The 22,752-nt window shown below is 32.9% G+C and overlaps 1 protein-coding gene and 1 long non-coding RNA gene across 2 annotated transcripts in view; both read left to right on the top strand.

Moving 5' to 3' along the window:
• The first annotated feature begins 324 nt into the window (after window positions 1-324).
• Window positions 325-8,492, top strand: LOC149679591 (uncharacterized). The gene is made up of 2 exons (XR_016365836.1): window positions 325-3,867; window positions 3,950-8,492. It is a non-coding gene; the product is annotated as an uncharacterized LOC149679591 (long non-coding RNA).
• Window positions 8,493-8,797: 305 nt separating this feature from the next.
• The window catches only part of osp (myosin phosphatase Rho interacting protein outspread), a 67,836-nt gene continuing 53,881 nt past the window's right edge, over window positions 8,798-22,752 (top strand). Inside the window, exon 1 of the mRNA XM_089835365.1 lies at window positions 8,798-9,501. Coding sequence (XP_089691491.1) covers window positions 9,379-9,501 — 123 coding nt within the window. The 5' untranslated portion in view covers window positions 8,798-9,378. The remainder of the gene's footprint in view (window positions 9,502-22,752) is intronic.

Below are 22,752 nucleotides of genomic sequence, written 5' to 3'. Positions count from 1 at the left end.
ATAATTTAAAAGTATTTTCAAATTTTCCTTTATAAAAAACACTTTAAATGCTTGAAAAAAGTGTTTTTTCACGTCAGTAAACTCGAGTAAACCACCGGCGAGATCTCCTTTATATATATAGACTTTTATTGAAGCGGTATTATTTTGTAAACTTCTGTATTTATAATGTTTTTATAATGGGATCTTTTTTTTGGATATTTTGAAATATACGGAAATAAAACGGTTCCTGTCAAACAGGATATGTTATGTACATTTAGTATTTCAGCCAGAACACCATCCACCTCTTCAAGGGCGCCATTCGCCAAATGCCGGGCACGTGGGGGGTAACGAAAGGGGGTCAAATGACCCCCCAAGTCAAAACCTTTGGTGAAATAAAAATTATGTAGAGAGGCTACGTTTTTCAATATCAAGAATTCAAGATTATTAGATGTTAAAGCTACAGGCAATTTGAGGTACTGTTACTCGAATTCAAAGGATGGTGGTTTGATTAGATATTTGTATTTGGGTTAGTTTTTAATTCTATTTAGTCTTTTTTTTTTCATGGAATTTTGTTTAGAATTTCAGGTGTTTTTGCAAGGATTAACGGTTTAATAGGACCGTTTTCAGCTTGAGCTGTGGATGTTCGTGGTTTTTAGGGTTTAGTAGTATTTTGAAAATATGTTTTAGAAATTTCGAGTTTCGGAGTGGGTTATAGGCTTAAATAGTCCGGATTTGAATTGAAAATAAATACAAATAGGCCAGTATATTTGGGATTAGCGGTGAAATAAGTAAAAATAGGCCAATAAATTAGGATTAGCAGTTAAATAAAAGAAAATTGGCCCATATATTTAGGGTTAGCAGTGAAATAAATAAAAATAAGCCTATATATTTAGAGTTTAGCAGTGATGTAAATAAAAATAGGCCTATGTATTTAGAGTTAGCAGTGAAATAAATAAAAATAGGCCTATATATTTAGAATTTAGCAGTGATGTAAATAAAAATAGGCCTATGTATTTAGTATTAGCAGTGAAATAAATAAAAATAGGCCTATATATTTAAGATTAGCAGTAGAATAAATAAAAATAGGCCAATATATTTAGGGTTAGCAGTGAAATGAATAAAAATAGGCCTATATATTTAGGGTTAGCAGTGAAATGAATAAAAATAGGCCAATATATTTAGGGTTAGCAGTGAAATGAATAAAAATAGGCCAATATATTTAGGGTTAGCAGTGAAATAAATAAAAATAGGCCTATATATTTAGGGTTAGCAGTGAAATAAATAAAAATAGGAATATATATTTAGGGTTTGCAGTGAAGTAAATAAAAATAGGAATATATATTTAGGGTTAGCAGTGAAATAAATAAAAATAGGCCTATATATTTAGGGTTAACAGTGAAGTAGATAAAAATAGGCCAATATATTTAGGGTTAGCAGTGAAATGAATAAAAATAGGCCTATATATTTAGGGTTAGCAGTGAAATGAATAAAAATAGGCCAATATATTTAGGGTTAGCAGTGAAATGAATAAAAATAGGCCTATATATTTAGGGTTAGCAGTGAAATAAATAAAAATAGGAATACATATTTAGGGTTTGCAGTGAAGTAAATAAAAATAGGAATATATATTTAGGGTTAGCAGTGAAATAAATAAAAATAGACCTATATATTTAGGGTTAGCAGTGAAGTAGATAAAAATAGGCCAATATATTTAGGGTTAGCATTGAAGTAGATAAAAATAGGCCAATATAATTAGGATTAGCAGTGATGTAAATAAAAATAGGACAATATATAAGGATTAGCAGTGAAATAAATAAAAATAGGCCAATATATTTAGGGTTAGCAGTAAAGTAAAGTAGCTTTAAAACTTTTAGCCTCGAAAAATTACGAATAAGTCTCTAGAACAAAATAGATTTAAATATTCAAAGTTGAAAAATAGGCTTGTGATTTAAAGTTGAAACTTCATTGTTAAAATTTGAAAAATCGAAGATAATGTATAAGAGCATTAGGTTTCAAAATATTTGTCTTAAAAAAGAACTTGAAACATTACATAACCAAACTGAAACGTGAATTCTCGTTTCACCTTTTAAACTGTTAGATGGGGAAAGAAAAACCGAATCTAATTTAGGGCGTTCCTTATCCCTTTTTTTAATCCGAAGTCGTGTAACAAGATTATTGAATTAATCTACGTATAATAACGCGTGGGAAATCTAGGAAATGATGTTGTCCAAAATATTAATCGATTCTTCAATGTCGTTTTAAAGGCCGACATCCAGCGATAAGGGTTTTTAGCGAACTGAAAACCGAGCACGGAGACTAACAATGGAGAGACCGTGCCCTTTTTCGAATCCCCACTGGGACATACGTTGGACAGGTTCTAGGTAACTGAAAGCAGTGAGCACAAATAGAAAGGAGAGTCAACGATAGAAGGGGTAAGGTAACTACAACGGCCAGCCAACATGGCTCTCACGCGCCACCTACCTCGGCGCATAGCCGATGAGTAAGACGTCACGTGATCCGTTGAGAAGAAAATTCAAAAAGGGTAAACACGAGAATACGGTTAGAGTCTCACACCAGAGATCAACGTGGAAACTGTAGCTTTGTCCACTGTTAGTTTGGCCTCTGCTGAAAGCCGTGCAATGTGGTTCTAGCAAACTGAATCAGTGAGCATAAATTTGTGCTCACTGTCTGTAGATATACAACAGAGAATTTCCTTCAGAGGAAAGAAAAAAATCGGGAGGAAAAAATTTAAAAGGATTTCTATTGCTCGTCTCCAGTTCTCTAGAACCACAATGCACGGTTTTCAGTTAGCTGGAGCACTTTCAACTTTTATCCCAGCGGGGATTAGAAAATCAGCACGGGCGCATGATCCATTGTTTGTCTCTATGCTGGGTTTTCAGTTTGCTGGAAGTCGGCCTTTAACCAAAACCCTCTTCCTAAACTCCCTCGAAACGGGGTCAAGAAACCCCAAAGGCAAGGCCGCCTAATCTTATCCCGTTTAAATATAATTTATGAACAAATTTCTAATGAATTCCTTTCAATTCGGTTGCATTTTTTTCATGAAATAAAAGTCTTTTAACGTCATAAATTTTAATTTCGATTTAAAAATGTTTCAAAATGAGATAGGTAATAAAGAAGTTATTATTAACGACAATACGTATGACACTCAATTAAATACGTTTTGTACCAGAGGCATTAAAACAAAAGGAGTAGAAACTTAATTAACTTAGGGTTACATTTAGGGAACATTGATTGGTACGTGAACAACAAAGACGTTAGATAGGGCTTACCCTACAGGTCCAACAAATTTGGTTCGTATTGTTTGATGGCATATCTTAATCTATGTCTTTATAATTCAAAGTCCTGACTGACTGATAATCAACGCCCAGCCCAAACCGCTTGCCCCCTAGAAGGCTGAAAATTTGCAGCAACGTTACTCATAAGTAGTAGGTGCGTACTAAGAAAGTGTTTTTGCAATCCGCCCTCCATCTTAATAAATGGCGCCCAGAAATGTAAACAATCTTCTCTATGCAACAAAGTCCGCGCGTTTCAACCGATTTCAAAAATATTTAGTACACTGGTTTCCTTTAACCTATAGACGGGCTGAATGGTTTTTTGGGTTCAATTTGTTGCCATCTTTTTAAATGGCGGCCAGAAATTTAAAAACCCTTCTTTATGGAATAATGTCCACATGAAATGTAATAAAAAATGTCCCAACGGGCTGACGGGCAAGGCCGAGTGCCTTCGCTCCTAGGGTGCTACAAAAATATTAGTCATCAGTAAAATCTACCCATTCTTTATATCATTTTGATGGAAGTTCTTATTACGGACCGGGAGTGTACAAGTGGATTTTGGTTAAACACCAAAACGTTATCTGGAATTACCATGGTATACTTATTGTTATTATGTTACTTCTGCTATTACGTTGTTCAATATAAAATGACGCGTTGCATGTGCACTTTAATTACAGATAATTAAAATAAAATTCTGGGAGCAATGAGATGTCACACGAATTTGTAATTTGATTGTTATTTTGGAGCGAAAAAGGGTGTAGGCCATGCTCGTGAATTTTACAATGGAAATAAAAATACTTAATGAACCGTTTTGTAACTGTTGTTGCAAAAAGTACAAGCTTTGTATAAAGTAATGGCAGATCTCAACGTTGATTCTATTAAAGTTTAATATAGTTCAAACATGATGTGCCATCTACCGGTTTTGGCGGGGAAATCAATGGACCATATACGGAGGAGACAAAAGCCAGAAATAAAATTATTTTTAATGTATAAATCCGTTTTTGCGTCATTTAGTGTCGCAAAATGTTTACGATTTTTATGACACTAAAATTTATACTTATAAATTAGAAAGATTATTTGAATATTTTATTGAAATTAATGTTTTAATTACGATATCGTACAATGTCGAAATTTATATTAGTGTTTCAGTGTTTGGGAAAAGTTCAAAGTCTAACAACGTTTTTCAAAGACGGGTATAGTAAATTAGCGCTTTGTCGGTAATTTGTTGCAGTTTGGACATTTATATGTTGGGTTTTAACCGCCAAAATTTCTAAGCGTTTTAGAGTAGTCCTAACTCTATAACCAAATACCACCTGATAAAGATTTTGATATAATTGAATATTAAGGCGGTGTTCTGTGGAAAATTTTGAGTCGAAATTTTTCTATGACATTTGACCCAAGGGACACTGTTTACGAGTTATGACCCCTTACATTTGATTAAGAAACTGAAAGACAATGATTTCTAATTTAATTAAGAGGTCATCCCTAAAACACTCCAATCTTAACTCGAAAACAGTGGCCCGGACGTCAAAATTTCATAGAACATTTTCGACTCAGAATCGCAAAAAGAACATCAATTTTATTTTGTAATATTTTAGCTTTTTGATTAACCCCGTATTAAACACTGTTTTATTTAATTTACAAGTTGTAAAAAAGTCAGTTTCATTTTTTACCATATGTGGTAAATTACGGTAGCGGTATTTGTTAAATTACCGTCTCTTATCTCTACTAATAACTATGAAACCATCACATCCAGCTTAAGAAGAGGCAGCTCTCTGCCTTTGACTGTGTTAGGCTGTATGACAATGTAACGTGAATTGCGCACTCACCATTGATTGAACAACAAAATATATTATTTCCACTAATGCTTATTTGTACGCGATTTAAAAAATTTTCGGAATCAGAAAAAACGACTCTAAAACAAACATTTAATTATCTTCTTAAAAATAACTCGGTGTTTATTAACTCAACTGCAGTAATATTTTTTCTTTGTAAACTTCGGTTAAAGGAAAAATATATTTGAGTAAATATTTTTCACAGAATATATTTCTAGTTTTCACCTGTCTCAGACTACACACAAAGAAAAAGATAATAGTAGCGGAAATCAATTCCACCGTTACTTCCTCTTCCCAAACCGTCCGCCTCTCTGTATTCCAAGGAAGTCTATTGAAAGAATTATCAAGCTATAATTTTTGTCTCGCATGCGCGGTAGGACGTTTTGGTTCAAGCGATTGTTATGATACACTCAAGTAATTACAACAGAAGGGGATAATGGTAGAAGAATGACACTCTGTATCCTCTTATTGCTTTAGTTATGTAACATGATCTTCCCAGGCTCATGCCATTTTTGTTTGCTTTCCCGCTCATCACACCGTGATAGGATGTTTTCTATAACTGTTTGATTTTTACTAAATCCTCAGCAATCAACCCACAAACCTTGGTTGTCTTGACATGGGACAAAAATGATCACAAGCGCATTGGAAAATAGTTACGCAGCGCTAATAGAGTAATGATGAGGGGGAACTATTTACATGGCGTATGTGATTCGGTTTAGTAACCTTGTGTACTCCAAATGTAAATTATGATGTTGGGAAGAATGACGTTACAATTACGCCCCGCTTTGTGGTACACTTCTCTCGAAGGGGAGTATTAAATACTTCTGTTACACTTATTGGGTCAGGATTACATAAAACTAATGTGCGGTATTTGTGGGCCGGACTCGAGAACTTCGTCCCTTCTCGCAATTCTGACGTCTTTGTAACTGTAATTTCATTGGTTGGGAGCAAATTGAGTTCATAAGATATTCTCTATAAGTTTGTCACTGGTTACTGAGACCTGGTAATGAAATGAAGTGGGTGAAACGTGACAGATTCTCGTAAAGCGACGCCTGGTGAGTCGCTGTCAAGGGCTTAGTAAAGACTAAGTAGGAAGATGGACTACGAAACAGAAGGTAGTCAATTCTCACGTCGTTGTCAAACTAGCTCTCCTACCTCTTACGATACATATGTAGCGTCAAACTTATGTAACATAAACGTATGTTGATAGGGAATTTCAACCACCGACATTAAAGGCCTAACGATATCTTAATTACAAGAAGCACTTTCATGGGCGCCACCTTGCAGAGGTGGACATTTGAGGGGAAAATTTGTACAGCCAAGCTTGACGAAACCCAGAAAATTTCTGCAAAATGCCCAGCTCTGCCATGAGTTATCAGTGTGTCTTTCTATGTGGCTGACATTCGTAATGAGTACATCGCGCGCTTTGACAGAACAAGTCTCCAAAAAGGGGGAGACAGCCTCGGTGCATCGTTATATAACTGAGTAAGGCAACATGATGGGATACTATATCCTCTCGTCTATTTCGGAAGCTTAATTTTCTGTGCCATTTAGAACGTTATTATAACTTATTAGCAAACAACCACGTATTATTTTTCTGATATTAGCACTGCGAAACACGACACATTATGTTTTCAGCCGCTTTCGGGTTTTTATTTCCCCTTTAATCGTTTTCGCGAAAGCCTCAACTGACACTAAGCCTAACTATGTCAATTCCAAGTAGAATAATACGCCTCATTTATAGATAATTAGATGATATATAAAGACTCACAACGAGATACATAATTTATAACTCATTTAAAGATCGTTGGGTTACATACAATTCCAAAAGAAAAAATAAGTTATCTGAAAATGTCTAAATTCATCGTTGCCTTATTTTGTCTTGGGCTAATTGTAGCCTTAGTTAATGCTAAACCAAGTATGCCAATGAAACCCGCGTCAAGTGCTGCACCAGCAGAATCAACTACAGCAGCCGGAGCTTCAACTACGGCGGCCGGAGAATCAACTACAGCACCTGCAGAATCAACTACAGCACCTGCAGAATCGACTACAGCAGCTGCAGAATCATCTTCAGTAGCTGGAGCATCAACTACCGAAGCTATGGAAACCAGCAGTGCTGCAGCGTCAACTGCCAAGGCATAAATTCTACCAGCGTTCTAACGGTACACGATTAATGGAAGTAATGTTTAAGACACTCATATTCTAAGCTATAGACAGCACAAACAAATCTCATGTGGTTCAATCTCTTTTTTTTTTTGCTAGTTTTAATTGTAACTAACAGTTGCTTTTGACACCTAATTTAAATAATTGTGTCCCCATATTTCTGTTTAAATTTTATTTGGTGATTCTCATCCCACTTCTGGAAGTTCTGGTTCCGCAAAATGTCTGGAATATTTCTGTTTCAATATCTTTATTTTTTGGGAAAATTGGTGCTCACTTTTTTAAGTAAAAAAAAAACACAAAAATAACATAATTACAATGTAAATATTTAAGAATATTAAATTGCCTCGTGTCGTTAAATTATTACAGAGTACAAATGGTTTGCCACCTGCCCATTATCTCTGTATGATCTATGACCATTATTAAGGATAATCTTCGATAATCAGACTAAATTTGTTTATTTTTTGTTAAAGTATAAATAGGCATATATATCTCGGTGTTTGAAAAATGTTTTTTTTGAATTAATAAAGTTGTCATGGAATTCAGAGTAAGTATTTTATCGTTCTTGAGATTTAATTCAGAAAAGGGACTCGTTATGACTTTAGACAGGATGTTTCTGATAAGTCTGGCATAAATTAAGGGGATATTCTTTGGGAAATCGATTTTGAGTCAAAAATGTTCCATTACATTTGGCCGTCCGGGCCACTGTTTAAATTATCATTGTCTTTCAGGCTGTCGTGTTAGTTAGTAAACAATGTTTCCATTCTTAGGTGGTGTAATATTCTTTTCAATTTTTTTAGATACTTTTGGTGATATTGGCTACATTCTGCACGTTAGGGTTTATACGCCAAGCTCAGGGCCACCCTGATCCAGTTCCATATGGTTACAACTACAATAATAGGCCACCGAATCGAGCTGTAATGTACGCCCCGGGTAGAAATCGAGCAACCGCAACAAGTTACGGTTTAGAGGATGTTAGTTCCACCTTGCCACCATCTTTTTCGCAAACCAATATGACAATGCAGATCAATTCAACTAATGATGCCAAATTGGGTTCTGATAGCGAACAAGATGAAAGCTCCGAGGACGGCAGATTAACCGGCCGGCGCAATTCTAGCATGAACCAAGGCCGAAGACAAAAATAATTACGGTTCTAAATTTAATAGAAATATATGCCTACATTGTAATTCGTATTAAGGTAATTTTAATTAAATATTCCTCTCTAATTTCTTTGTTTTATTGTTTATTTGTGAGTAAAAACTCGAATAAAATTACGGTCGTCGATTTTTAACATTTAAATTTGACGCCAAAATTTTGGCGGGATAACTCTCTTATTCTATTGGTCTAAAGAAACTAGGAGCAATAATGTTTCTGACGCTGGAGTACATTATTTTTTACAGCAGACGAAGTTGGAGGTAAAATTATTCCTTTTATAGAGGGCGGTAGTTGTCCAAGGAGGTGATTCCATCATGCGGCGCGAAACCGCAACACTGTAGGTTATAATTTTCGCGGTGAGATTTCTTTTCACGTAGTCCACTCTTTTTCTTAGGCCTCACGCGGAAAAAATTGTCCGTTGTGGGAGGTTGTTAGTGAATGGAGTGTGATATTTTTCCGTGTTCTTTGAGGAATTAAGTAATTTTTATCCGCAAAATTATTAGAATCATACGTCTAAGGTATTTCGTGACGTGAAGTGCGTTAAAATTTGTGCTGTTTCGTCTTTTGTCTGTGATTTTTGCGCCTACTCGTTTGGGTCCAATTTTCGCATCATAGTTCTACTAAGGCTTAGTAAAGTTTACCTCGGAAAGTTAAATTGCAACTTCTTGTAAGAATAAGAAGCCAGAAAGGTCGGTTGAAACGGGCCTGAGATAAAATAAATCGCGGGAATGTTGGAATTTCAGCAATTTATTGGATAATTGCGGATTAACGTAGCGTTAGGTCTAAACGTTTTATTGGATTTAGTACCGCAGTATGTAAGCTACTACGTTTTTAAACGGGTTAAGTTTCAGTCGCGATAAGAGTTAACTTTAATATCAACGATGTTAGTGTTATAAGTGTTCAACGCGAAGTTTTAAAGCTATGATAACGGTTCAAACGTCAAAGGTCAATCAACCATGAATGCCCTGATGAAGTCGGATTGCCGAAAGTTTGCGCCGAATATTTTTAACAAGAGCAAATGTCAAAATTGCTTCAAGACCAAGGACGCCCATTCAGCTGAAGCCCTAGAATGCAATCGAGTAAGTCGCATTTTTATCCTCTAAAAGCCTTAATCCTCCGTAATTCGCGTTGGAGTGACGTAGTTGAAACCCTTCAAAACGTTTTAACGTCAATTAGCACAATCTATTAGCATTTTTAAGAATCGAACCCCCTCCCACCTTTTAAACGGAAACGTAATAGGTTAGATAAGATTATGTTGGGTGAAGTTCGGGGTTTTCTTTCGTGTTAGTTGTATGTGGTTTTGGTGTGCTTTTAATTTGCCGAAGTTTTCATCTAATTAAAACATATGAAACGGGGATTTCGAGTCATTTAGAGTTGAGTTTGACTTGCAAACAGAGATTAAGGGAAAGGAATGTTAATTGAAATTAATTTTGGTGTATATGTTTGAGAGGCAACATAAAATGAGGCATAGAATCTAAAATGGCATATTAATGTAGTCAAGAAATCTAATTCTCAACTTAAACATTGTCAAGAAATCCAAAATCGCAACCAAAATATTGTTAAGGAATCCAAAATCGCAGGCTAAACATAACAATGTAATCCAAAATCGCAGGCTTTTAAACATAAAAATGCAATCCAAAATCGCAGGCTTTTAAACATAAAAATGCAATCCAAAATCGCAGGCTTTTAAACATAAAAATGCAATCCAAAATCGCAGGCTTTTAAACATAAAAATGCAATCCAAAATCGCATGCTAAACATAACAATGTAAACCAAAATCGCAGGCTAAACATAACAATGTAAACCAAAATCGCGGGCTAAACAAAACAATGCAATCCAAAATCACAACCATAAAACCTAAATCTCATGGTAAACCCAACCATGAAATCCTAAATCAGAACCATAAAATCCAAATCTCATGGTAAACACAACCATGAAATCCTAAATCGCAATCTAAAACCCAAATCTCATGAAAACACAACCATGAAATCCTAAACTCATAGAAACAGAACCATGAAATCCTAAACTCATAGAAACAGAACCATGAAATCCTAAACTCATAGAAACAGAACCATGAAATCCTAAACTCATAGAAACAGAACCATGAAATCCTAAACTCATAGAAACAGAACCATGAAATCCTAAACTCATAGAAACAGAACCATGAAATCCTAAACTCATAGAAACAGAACCATGAAATCCTAAACTCATAGAAACAGAACCATGAAATCCTAAACTCATAGAAACAGAACCATGAAATCCTAAACTCATAGAAACAGAACCATGAAATCCTAAATCGCAAACATAAAATCCAAATCTCATGATAATGACAACCATGAAATCCAAAATCACAACCAAATAAAAAAAAAATCCAACTGAAATTTTAATAAAACCAAAATACCAAAAAAATATCGAAATAAGCGATGTTTTTTATAAATTTAAAAATTTTCAATTATGACATTCCCATACACAAAAATTTTTTAAATCGGAATATTTATTAATATGGCATTTCTCTAGACCAAGGTTGTTATGAATTTAGAACGGTTTCACCAAAACCGTTATAAAACTCATTTTCCGAAAAGTTATGGATGGGAAAAATCCCAATACATTAATTAAGATATACAAATTAAGGATTTAATTTAGCTCATTATCACGTAATATTATTGTTATATTAGATGACCCCTTTTTACCGTATTAAAAAATAAAAAATAAAAAAATTTACTTTGTAAAAGTTGCTCAGCCTACTGAAAAGGTTTAAGGTAGCATTTTTATTCAGTTTTTAACTCATTCTTTTATCGAAGCCGTGAAATATATTTTTTGTTGGAGAGAAGCCATGCATTTGATTTTTCATTGTTTGCCTATACACTAATGCTTAACAATAAACACGCACCTACATGGATGGATTGTATACCTACGCGAATCAAAAAGTTTAGTAGACATCGCCATGCAAAATGCCTTCCTTAGTAGATTAAAAAGGATCTGTACAGGGTGTTCCCCCCAAAAAAAGGGTGGTTACTAAGAATCGAAGTACAATAGGTTCTATGAGCGATTTTGAATTGAATATGTTCTACACTCTACAGGGTGCATACGATCCTGGATATTCCAGGGAAATAAATTGTTGTCTAAAAGGTTAGGGAAATTTATAATTTTTTAGTAAAATTCAGGAGAAACTCCATGATATTTATGATTTTTAGTAAAATTCAGGGGGAACTCATGGAAATTTATGATTTTTAGTAAAATTCAGGGGGAACTCATGGAAATTTATGATTTTTAGTAAAATTCAGGGGGAACTCATGGAAATTTATGATTTTTAGTAAAATTCAGGGGGAACTCATGGAAATTTATGATTTTTAGTAAAATTCAGGGAAAGCTCAGGGAAATTTATGATTTTTAGTAAAATTAAGGGGGAAATAAGGAAAATTTATAATTTTTTGTAAAATTTAGGGAAAGCTCAGGGAAATTTATATTTTTTTGTAAAATTTAGGGAAAGCTCAGGGAAATTTATAATTTTTTGTAAAATTTAGGGAAAGCTCAGGGAAATTTATAATTTTTTGTAAAATTTAGGGAAAGCTCAGGGAAATTTATAATTTTTTGTAAAATTTAGGGAAAGCTCAGGGAAATTTATAATTTTTTGTAAAATTTAGGGAAAGCTCAGGGAAATTTATAATTTTTTGTAAAATTTAGGGAAAGCTCAGGGAAATTTATAATTTTTTGTAAAATTTAGGGAAAGCTCAGGGAAATTTATAATTTTTTGTAAAATTTAGGGAAAGCTCAGGGAAATTTATAATTTTTTGTAAAATTTAGGGAAAGCTCAGGGAAATTTATAATTTTTAGTAAATTTCAGGGGAAAGCTCAGGGAAATTTATAATTTTTAGTAAATTTCAGGGGAAACTCAGGGAAATTTATAATTTTTAGTAAATTTCAGGGGAAACTCAGGGAAATTTATAACTTTTAGTAAATTTCAGGGGAAACTCGGGGAAATTTATAACTTTTAGTAAATTTCAGGGGAAACTCGGGGAAATTTATAACTTTTAGTAAATTTCAGGGGAAACTCGGGGAAATTTATAACTTTTAGTAAATTTCAGGGGAAACTCGGGGAAATTTATAACTTTTAGTAAATTTCAGGGTGAACTCAGGGCAATTTATAATTTTTAGTAAAATTTAAGGAAAACTTAAGGAAAATGTCATGGAACGTTTTTGACTCAAAATCGGCCTTAGATCCCTCTGTACTTTGGTCCTACCACCCTAAATGGCACACCCTGTATAAAATTCTGCCGAAAGAAAGATTCGTAAAAACTCAAAAACTCATTTTGCAAAATTATCCCGAGACAGAGAAATTTTGGCCCTAAAATTTTGGAGGAAAAAAATATTTCAAAAATGTGTTTCATAAAAATGGTCTTCGAACAGAAGTATGTTGGTCCGAAATGAGAAAACGCAATTTTCTTCAGCTTCTTCTTTAGGATAGCATTTGTTGTGTAGAGAGGAAAGTACTCGATTTTTATGTTGTTTAGACAATAATGCCTCGCGAGATTTTAGTGAATTTTAAATTTACATTTAGTTCCAAATTAAATTGCTTCGAAACATTTTGTCAAAATTTACCCTTTATTATCTGTTAAGAACAGAAAATCATTACAATTTTGATCTAGATTTCTTCTCATTTCACGAGATTGTCTTAAAATCATGGAATTTAATTTAAATAAATTTAGTTCAAATATTAATGTTGGTTTTGGAACAGTTATTAAATTTAGACAAAATGGGTTAGAGAATTTTAAAATTTAATTTAAAGTTGGTATTACGTAAGATTTGGGGAAAATTAAGAGGTTTTTGTTATTACTCCCAAAGATATTGGAATATTTGGGAAGTTTCAAAAGATTTGTCCGAGAAAGTCCAAGGAAATTCGGGGAAAATAGTGCAAAAAGATGTGGGAATTTACTTACGAAAAAAGTTTAAAATTTAATTAAGTAAAATTCCACGAAATAATAAAAAAGGAATAAGACGGATTACAAGAGCTTGTTTAGAACTTCGTAATTTATGATTTAAAATTGTTCTAAAAATATAAATTTAAACTATAAAATGGTTCACAAACATTTGGATATAAATTTAAAATTTTCAAAAAATACGGCAAATTCGGGTACTTTTTAAAAGTTTAAATTTTAATTTAGTAAAATTCCACGAAATAACAACAAAAATAAATAAGGATTACAGCAGGGAGCCCAGCGGTCCTATAATTCCTATAAAATCCTATATTTTTGAACCTGTCCTATTTTATCCTGTAATTTCATGAAAGGTCCTATAATATCCTATATTTTTGACTTAGTACAAGTTTTCGTATAGTTTAGTATAAAATTTTTCAAAATTTATCCCAAGATCACATTCACATTGGACTAGACACCGAAATTGCGGAGCTCGCTTCGCTCGCTCAGGGGTTTTTTTTTTAATTATATTAATAAATAAAATATAATACTAAAATAATAATATTATAATTAATTAAACTACTCTTTTCAAAGAAAAATCTAATTTGTTATTATTTGAGATTTTTGTATTTAGTTTAAGCCAAAATTCTATTATATATGAGCATTTTTAGTCCTATATTATTAGAAGCTCGTAATTTGATGTAATGTTATTTATTCTTTCTGTGTTTGATTGACTTTTACGATTGAATGGTTCTGGTTTCTGGAATGGCTAATATAGTTATGTTGCGAAAGTGATTCTTTTGTTTTTGTTTAATGTTTTAATATTATTTCAATGCTGTAAATGTTTGAGGCAATTAAGTAGTGAGTAAGATTTAAAGGGGATTATTATTGAGGAAAAACGGACAGATCAAAGAATAAATTTGTATTGGTTCAGATTTAAAGGTCTGAATTAATGTTGGGAGCATTTCTAATTTAGGGATAAATTAATATTGCTTCAGATTTAAAGGGAATTAATATTTGGGAAAATAAACGATTAAATTTGTATTGGTTCAGATGTAAAGGTCCGAATTAATATTTGAAAAAAATTGAAAAATAAATTTATATCGGTTCAGATTTGAAGGGAATTGATATTTGGGAGAAATATTAATATTTGGGAAAATAAACGATTAAATTTATATTGGTTCGGATGTAAAGGTCCGAATTAATATTTGAAAAAAATTGAAAAATAAATTTATATCGGTTCAGATTTGAAGGGAGTTGATATTTGGGAGAAATATTAATATTTGGGAAAATAAACGATTAAATTTATATTGGTTCAGATGTAAAGGTCCGAATTAATATTTGAAAAAAAATTGAAAAATAAATTTATATCGGTTCAGATTTGAAGGGAGTTGATATTTGGGAGAAATATTAATATTTGGGAAAATAAACGATTAAATTTATATTGGTTCAGATGTAAAGGTCCGAATTAATATTTGAAAAAAATTGAAAAATAAATTTATATCGGTTCAGATTTGAAGGGAATTGATATTTGGGAGAAATATTAATATTTGGGAAAATAAACGATTAAATTTATATTGGTTCAGATGTAAAGGTCCGAATTAATATTTTAAAAAAATTGAAAAATAAATTTATATCGGTTCAGATTTGAAGGGAATTGATATTTGGGAGAAATATTAATATTTGGGAAAATAAACGATTAAATTTATATTGGTTCAGATGTAAAGGTCCGAATTAATATTTGAAAAAAAATTGAAAAATAAATTTATATCGGTTCAGATTTGAAGGGAGTTGATATTTGGGAGAAATATTAATATTTGGGAAAATAAACGATTAAATTTATATTGGTTCAGATGTAAAGGTCCGAATTAATATTTGAAAAAAAATTGAAGAATAAATTTATATCGGTTCAGATTTGAAGGGAGTTGATATTTGGGAGAAATCAAGGAATACATTCTTATTTGTTCAGATTTAAAGGGAATTATTTTTGAGAAACAAATCTAGGTATAAATTTTTATTGTTTCAAATTTAAAGGGAATTAATGTGGGGAGAATCTTATTGAATGAATTAATACTTGCTCACATTTAAAGGGTAATTAATTAGGGGAGAATCCTAATGAATGTATTAATATTGGTTCAGATTCAAAGGTAATTAATATGGGGAGAATCCTAGTGAATGAATTAATATTATTTTAGAATTAATTTCGATTAAAGGGGAATTTATGTTGGTTCAGATTGTACTCCAAAAACGTAGAAAATTAATATTGGTTTAGGCTGTAATGTAAAATTCCAGAATTTACCTGAATTATTAATATTATAAAACCTTTAGATAATTATTGAAAATAATCTTAACGCTTAATGAAAATATTTGTTCAATTTTGGAAAATTGCCCCCCCCCCCAAAAAAAAACAATATGCAAACCTTACAACCCTTAAAAACGTTGTATAATATCTGGTAAGATGGTGTTGGAAATATTTAGTTTTTACTATTAGTAACGCACTTCTGTTTGTGCATCGTACAGTACATCACGCCCAATATAGGGCCTATTTGTTTTGTTTTTTGGTGCTGTTATGCCCCATTAACCGCCGGTACTATACTACTAATACTAATTCTAGTACCATCGTACCACGTACTAAAAAAGAACCAACCACAAAAAAGAAAAGAAGTGAATTATTACAATTATATGAATGAAAAATCTTTTCCAAAAAGTTCTTTTTTTCTTTTTTTTTCGCCCGCTTATGGGTGGTGTAGCCAAATAATGTAGACTCGAGGATATGGCGCATTCCGCCTTCAGGGCCAATTTTTAGGCCGAAAAAGGTTCGCTACAAACTTGCCTCTAAATTCAAGATTTTTCAAGGAAAAAAAGCTTGTTAAAAAAAACTATGTAATGTACAGGATAATTTTCTGGCTTTTTGAAATTATCCGAGATTCATTTATTTTTTTAGGTTTTTCAAAGAATATTTATATTTTGAACTAAAGCTCAATTTTCGGTCATTTTGAAACTAGAACCAAAAGTCGAATGAAATGCTTGACTTTCCGCCGTTTATTCCCCACTCTTGGTTCGTTATTGATGGATTTAATTTTGTATATTTGAGCAGACGATAAAAGGTAGCCATTTTGGGGGATTTTCTTTTAAGATTGAAGTAAAGCGCAATTTTCTGTCATTTTGAAACTAGAACCAAAATTGAATGAAATGCTTGATTTTGCGTAGTTTTTTTTCCAGCGTCCTAATTCATTATTGATGAATTACATTTTATCAGAAGGGAATAAGGGAGAAGGGACACACTTTATATCTCCATAATGCTTTACACTCGTAACAACAGTCTTACTAACCTCAAATCAACTACCCTTCACTGATTGGCTATCTAACTTCTGTCTTAGCTCTGACGTCACATAAGAAGGTGACGTCTCGGTTGACGAATAAAAAGTAGTTTTGTTTACAACTTTACATTGAAGGAGATAAAAATGGCCGAATTTCATGTTTATAAACGAAATCAAGCTGTGCAATTAATTTAGATACACGGGAATTGAGAACATACCAAAATCAGATAATTTGAAGGTAATAAATAGATGAAAACTAATTATTCTGAATTAATATTAAAAAATAAAAATTAGTTTCAATAAAATAATTACACAAGAACGAAACATCGACAGTCCTAAGACAAATAGGCCGCCTGATACCGCGGAGAACTTAAAGAACTATATTTGCAGTAAATTGGTTAAAAGCTGTGTACTTGCGCAAAGTTTTCGCGGTTTTCTTGAGGTTGGTCGGACTCTCGTTACCAAAGCAGGCTCTAATGTCTCCCTTCTCTCTCATTCCCTTCTGATTTTATATATATATATATATAAGCAGACGATAAAAGGTAGCCATTTTGGGGGTAAAGTCTCTCGGAATCTTCTTCTTAAGTTTGAAGTATAAGTGCAATTTTCGGTCAATTTGAAACTAGAACCAAAATTGAATTAAATGATTTTGAGCCATTTTACTATCCCCACTTATTTCATTATTGATGGATTTCATTTTATATATTTAAGCAGGCGATAAAAGGTAGACATTTTGGGGGTTAAAGTCTCGGAATTTTCTATTAAGTTTGAAGTAAAGCGCAATTTTTGGCGAGAACCAAAATTGAATGAACTGATTTTGCGCCGTTTCCCCCCTCTTCATAAATTATTTATGAATTTCATTTAATATATTTAAGCAGACGATTTAAAGTAGCCATTTTGAAGATTTTAGTCTCTCTGAATCTCGTATTAAGTTTGAAACGAGGACCTAACCACTCATAATTCTTTATTGACTGTTGAATTGAATTCTTTTTGACTGTTCTAAAGTAATAACGTGTCAAGACATACGCTTGACGGTGCTAAAATAATTACAGTAATTAATGTAACAGTGAATTGCCCCTCGCTTTTGGTTATAATATAACCTTGAACTATATTTTCCTACGTTTGGTGGATATAGAGTGGTACTAAGAGGGCGGTGGGGAGCTACGGGAACGTGACGTCAATATTGGTAGTCTAAATTGTGTGGCCAGACTTCCAATATGGTCGCCAAAACCCAGGTAAGAGAACGGAGGGTGTGACGTCACGAGAAAGTTCGTGGTAGCAGACTATGCTGTTGTGTTGTTCAAAATATGAAGTAATTTCTTTCCCATGTCTGTCATAACAGTCCATTTCTTATCTCAGTGTTATCCCCCCTTTCCGTGGGCAAATAGTATTCTCTATTACAAAGTTACCCCCAACGTTGGGGGTGCACAGTTCACTACCCCTCTCTACCGAAATTACTTATTGTTGGTTTTAGAACTTAAAGGAATAGCGACGTGATTTAAAAATTATCTCAAATCTAAAGAAAACCTTACTTTTTTGAGAGTTTAAACTCTTCTGATTCCAAAAATATGCTTGAATAATATTTAATTATGAGGGAAAACACAGAAAAAACACTTTGAAAACTTGAAATTTGGCGGACAAAGGCAAATTTGCGGAGAAGATTTTTGGCGGGTTTTTCTCCTTGATACGTCACTCACGGCATCTCGCGGGAAAGCCAAGCGCGAGACTCCCGAGTCTACTAATGCGGTGCGCGCGCGAATCTGAATAAATTAGGCTTAACGCAGCGCGGCGACACTAATAGGCACGTCACGTGAGCGACATCTAGAGTGAAAATTTCTCCTTACTACGTCATCAAACGAAAGAAAATCTCAACTGGGCCTTTTCCAAACACAAAACTTTGATTGCAATTTAATAAATTGCTACGAAACCAAATAAAAAAGTAAACATATCATAATAAACTAGATTTTTCAAGGAATTTTCGCATTTTAAGTTTGAGGATGACGAAAATTATGTCACTAACACTTTAATTTCACTGTGATGAGGAGAATTAGATTTTTATTATTATAAATTCATGAAATGTACCCTAATGCCAAAATCTTTAGCATTCAACAGATGCCTTCGAATTATGAACTTCTTATATTTATATTTATTTTTGATGCGCTCATTTGAGGCATCACATCATCATCCTTGGTGGTAGTAGTAGCGATGCACCTGCCACGATACTTACTAAAAGCACGCTTAGTTTGGCTTAATATACGCAATGAACGAAAAAGAAATATACCCAAATCTTGCGAGTGTGTGACCTAAATACGGGCTGTTGACCGCGGACGGCTCTTCAAACAGATTCATTAGAGTTCTGATTTTTTTCTTTACTCGTTGCATTGAGTCCCAAGTCTCGTAGGGAAAAACTTGACAAAGTTTGGTTCATTGAAAGATACCAAAATATAGCTATATAAATATGTTTCATGGTCTCAGGGGATAGTTCAAAATTGAATCAGAACCAACAGCCTGCCATATTTGGTTGGTAGTTGTAAATTTTTTTAAAAAAAATTATTAACTTTAATTTTTTTCCTGGAATATTAATTATTTATTTAGGATGGGTAAAAACGGGTTGTTAAAGTGTCTGGGATAACAAGGATTTAGAAAATGTATTTGACTATTTGAAATGTCGGGGAATTTTAAAATTGTAATATTTTAAAATTCGGGGATTTTTAATTTGGTTTTGTAATTCAACTAATTTTTCTGTAGTGAATTAATATTTTTATGCAAGCTTGGAACAGTATCTTGTAAATCTTGGAAAGTCAGGGATTTTTAAAATGGGTTTAAAATGTCCGAGGATTTTTCTTAATGGGTTTAAAATGTCCGAGGATTTTTCTTAATGGGTTTAAAATGTCCGAGGATCTTTTTAATGGGTTTAAAATGTCCGAGGAATTTTTAATGGGTTTGAAACGTCTGGAAATTTTTTAAAATGGGTTTGAAACGTCTGGAAATTTTTTAAAATGGGTTTGAAACGTCTGGAAATTTTTTAAAATGGGTTTGAAACGTCTGGAAATTTTTTAAAATGGGTTTGAAACGTCTGGAAATTTTTTAAAATGGGTTTGAAACGTCTGGAAATTTTTTAAAATGGGTTTGAAACGTCTGGAAATTTTTTAAAATGGGTTTGAAACGTCTGGCAATTTTTTAAAATGAGTTTGAACGTCTGGCAATTTTTTTAAATGGGTTTGAATTAAACGTCTGGCAATTTTTTAAAATGGGTTTGAATTAAACGCCTGGCAATTTTTTAAAATGAGTTTGAAACGTCTGGCAATATTTTAAAATTGGTTCGTAACGTCTGGCAATTTTTTTAAAATGAGTTTGAAACGTCTGGCAATTTTTTAAAATTGGTTCGTAACGTCTGGCAATTTTTTTAAAATGAGTTTGAAACGTCTGTCAATTTTTTAAAATGAGTTTGAAACGTCTGGCAATTTTTTAAAATTGGTTCGTAACGTCTGACAATTTTTTTAAAATGAGTTTGAAACGTCTGGCAATTTTTTAAAATGGGTTTGAATTAAACGTCTGGCAATTTTTTTAAATGGGTTTGAATTAAACGTCTGGCAATTTTTTTAAATGGGTTTGAATTAAACGTCTGGCAATTTTTTAAAATGGGTTTGAATTAAACGTCTGGTAATTTTTTAAAATGGGTTTGAATTAAACGTCTGGCAATTTTTTTAAAATGGGTGTAACCTTCCGTAGTATTAAGGGACCTCCTGAGTTCTACTCCAGGGGTGTAAGGTTACATAGAGGATTAACACCCAGTGTTACCTCTGACCTTTCCCGTACTATATAAGCGTCGACTGCTTATCATTATGAAGTCAGTCTTTCTTCACTACTAAGATGTAGTAGTTCGCTCGAGCGAAGGGCTTTGCCCTAGTATTGGACTTCATCCGTTATTAGTAATTATGTTTAAATCTTTAAGTTCTTTAAGTTGTATTAAATACAAGTCGGTATTTAGTAATTAATTTAGTTTAATAAAAGTATGATTGAATCTAAGGAAACGGAGTAGTTATTCTTAGTATTAGCCAAGACTTTTATGGCCACGTGGGGCGAGTTTAGAAATCTAGCAAGCGTGGTTACATGGGTTTGAATTAAACGTCTGGCATACTAGTATTTTTACTCAAAAGTGGGAAAATTTGTGAGCGGCTAGTTCAATTGCTGTCAAAGCCATATTAGATTATCCAAATAAGGTAAAAACACCTGAAAATAATGAAACATAATTCCGAGCTCTACAATTACAAACTTACTCGTAATTTTATATTTTAATAGTTACTTTTTTTTAATTGCCTTGCACGAAATATTAAAAATAATATCTTAATAGAAGGTTTTTATGATCCGTAATTTCGACGCTGTAATTAAAATTTATCTCAAAATGTTAATAGTTATATTTATAATAAAAATGTTACTCTTAGGTGAAATATTTTTAAGACCCGAGCGTCTAAAAAAAAGTGTAACTAAATAATAATTGGGTGGTCGCCTCCCTCCGTTGCCTTTATGTTGTATAAACTTATTATTGTCTGGGTCTGGCTTTTATGGAGTATTGGCACTTCATGTTTAATACCCATACAACATAATGGAGTCGAAGGCAAGGGGAAGATTTATACAGGGTGTTTCTGATAAGTCTGGTGGCATAAATTAAGGGGGATGTTTGTTTTTTGGGAAATCGATTTTGAGACGAAAATGTTCTGTACTTCTATTTATCCATTTTGTTTGCCCCAAGGGACACTGTTTTCGAGTTAAAATTGTTCAGAGTATTTTAGGGATGGCCCCGTTAAATTTAATTAAGAATCTGATTTAGACAATGATTTCTATTTTCTAATTTAATTAAGGGGTCATCCCTAAAACACTAAAATCAAATCTTAACTGGAAAACAGTGTCTCTTGTGACAAAATGTCGTAAAAGTTACATTTTCGGCTTAAAATCACCCTAAGACAGGGAGCCCAACGATCCTATAATTCCTATTAAATCCTATATTTTGAACCTGTCCTATATTATACTATAATTTCATGAAAGGACCTATAATACCTTATATTTTTTGATTTAGTCCAAGTTTTCTTATAGTTTAGCATCAAATTTATCAAAATTTAGTTGACTCTTTTATCGAGATCACATTTGACTAGACATGTCCGAAATTGGTTCAAAGGCTCGCTCAGGATTTTTTATATATTATATTTTAACAAAAAGTGACATCTAGTTTACTAGGGAGAAGGTTTAAGATGCCTAAGCTTTCGCGCGAGGCCATAGTCCCAGTCCCCCTTTCAAAATACAAGGGGGGACGTAAAAGGAGGTCGGGCTATTTCGCCTCTCCTCAGTCGGAAAATGCGGAATTTTCGTTGTCATTCGCGTCGAGCTGACGTGAGTTTTCAAGAACCAATGAGATTCTGGTTGTAATTTAGAGGCGGAGATTAACTCCGGACAGGCTACGTTTGGACTGGAGATTAAGCTAGATTATAAATGTGGCGAATTTATACCTTCTCCCTAATAAACTAGATATCACTTCTTGATTTTAATTAAGTTCCTCTGAATTTTCAAAGTAAAATCCAATTTGTTATTTTTTTATATATATATTTTTCTACATAGTTCAAGCCAAAATGATATTATATATGATGAGTATTTTTAGTCCTATATTTTCCTATAAAAACACATTATTTCACTCCTATAAAATCCCATAATTCTTTAAAAAAATCCTATATTTTCCTATAAGGAATTTAAATTTAGGGCTTGGTTCCCTGCAGAGAAGAACATCCCCGTTATAATTTACGTCAGACTTATCAGAAACACCCTGTATTGAAGTAACAGCGTCCGAAGGTAGCGGTGTCAATTTCACCAGTAAAAATCTTTTAAGACTAAAGAAGGCTGGAAATATTTTTAAGCGCGTCATGAGTTATAACAGCTTCTTAAACGATGTAGTGTTTAATGATTCGTGAAGAAAGAAAGAAAGACTGAATAAAAAATACCTTAGTTCCTCTCTAAGGGGAGAGAAAAAAGGGCTAAGGAGCTCTTGTTTTTATATATTTGCATAATGTACGGGTATTTTCTGTTATATTACTTCTGGTACAAAACT

This window comes from Phalangium opilio, unplaced genomic scaffold (genome assembly GCF_054372755.1).
Source record: "Phalangium opilio isolate 3A_F unplaced genomic scaffold, DU_Popi_V2 ptg000041l_1, whole genome shotgun sequence".
Classification (NCBI taxonomy): Eukaryota; Metazoa; Arthropoda; class Arachnida; order Opiliones; family Phalangiidae; genus Phalangium; species Phalangium opilio.
This window is presented reverse-complemented; position numbering and strand designations above follow the sequence as displayed.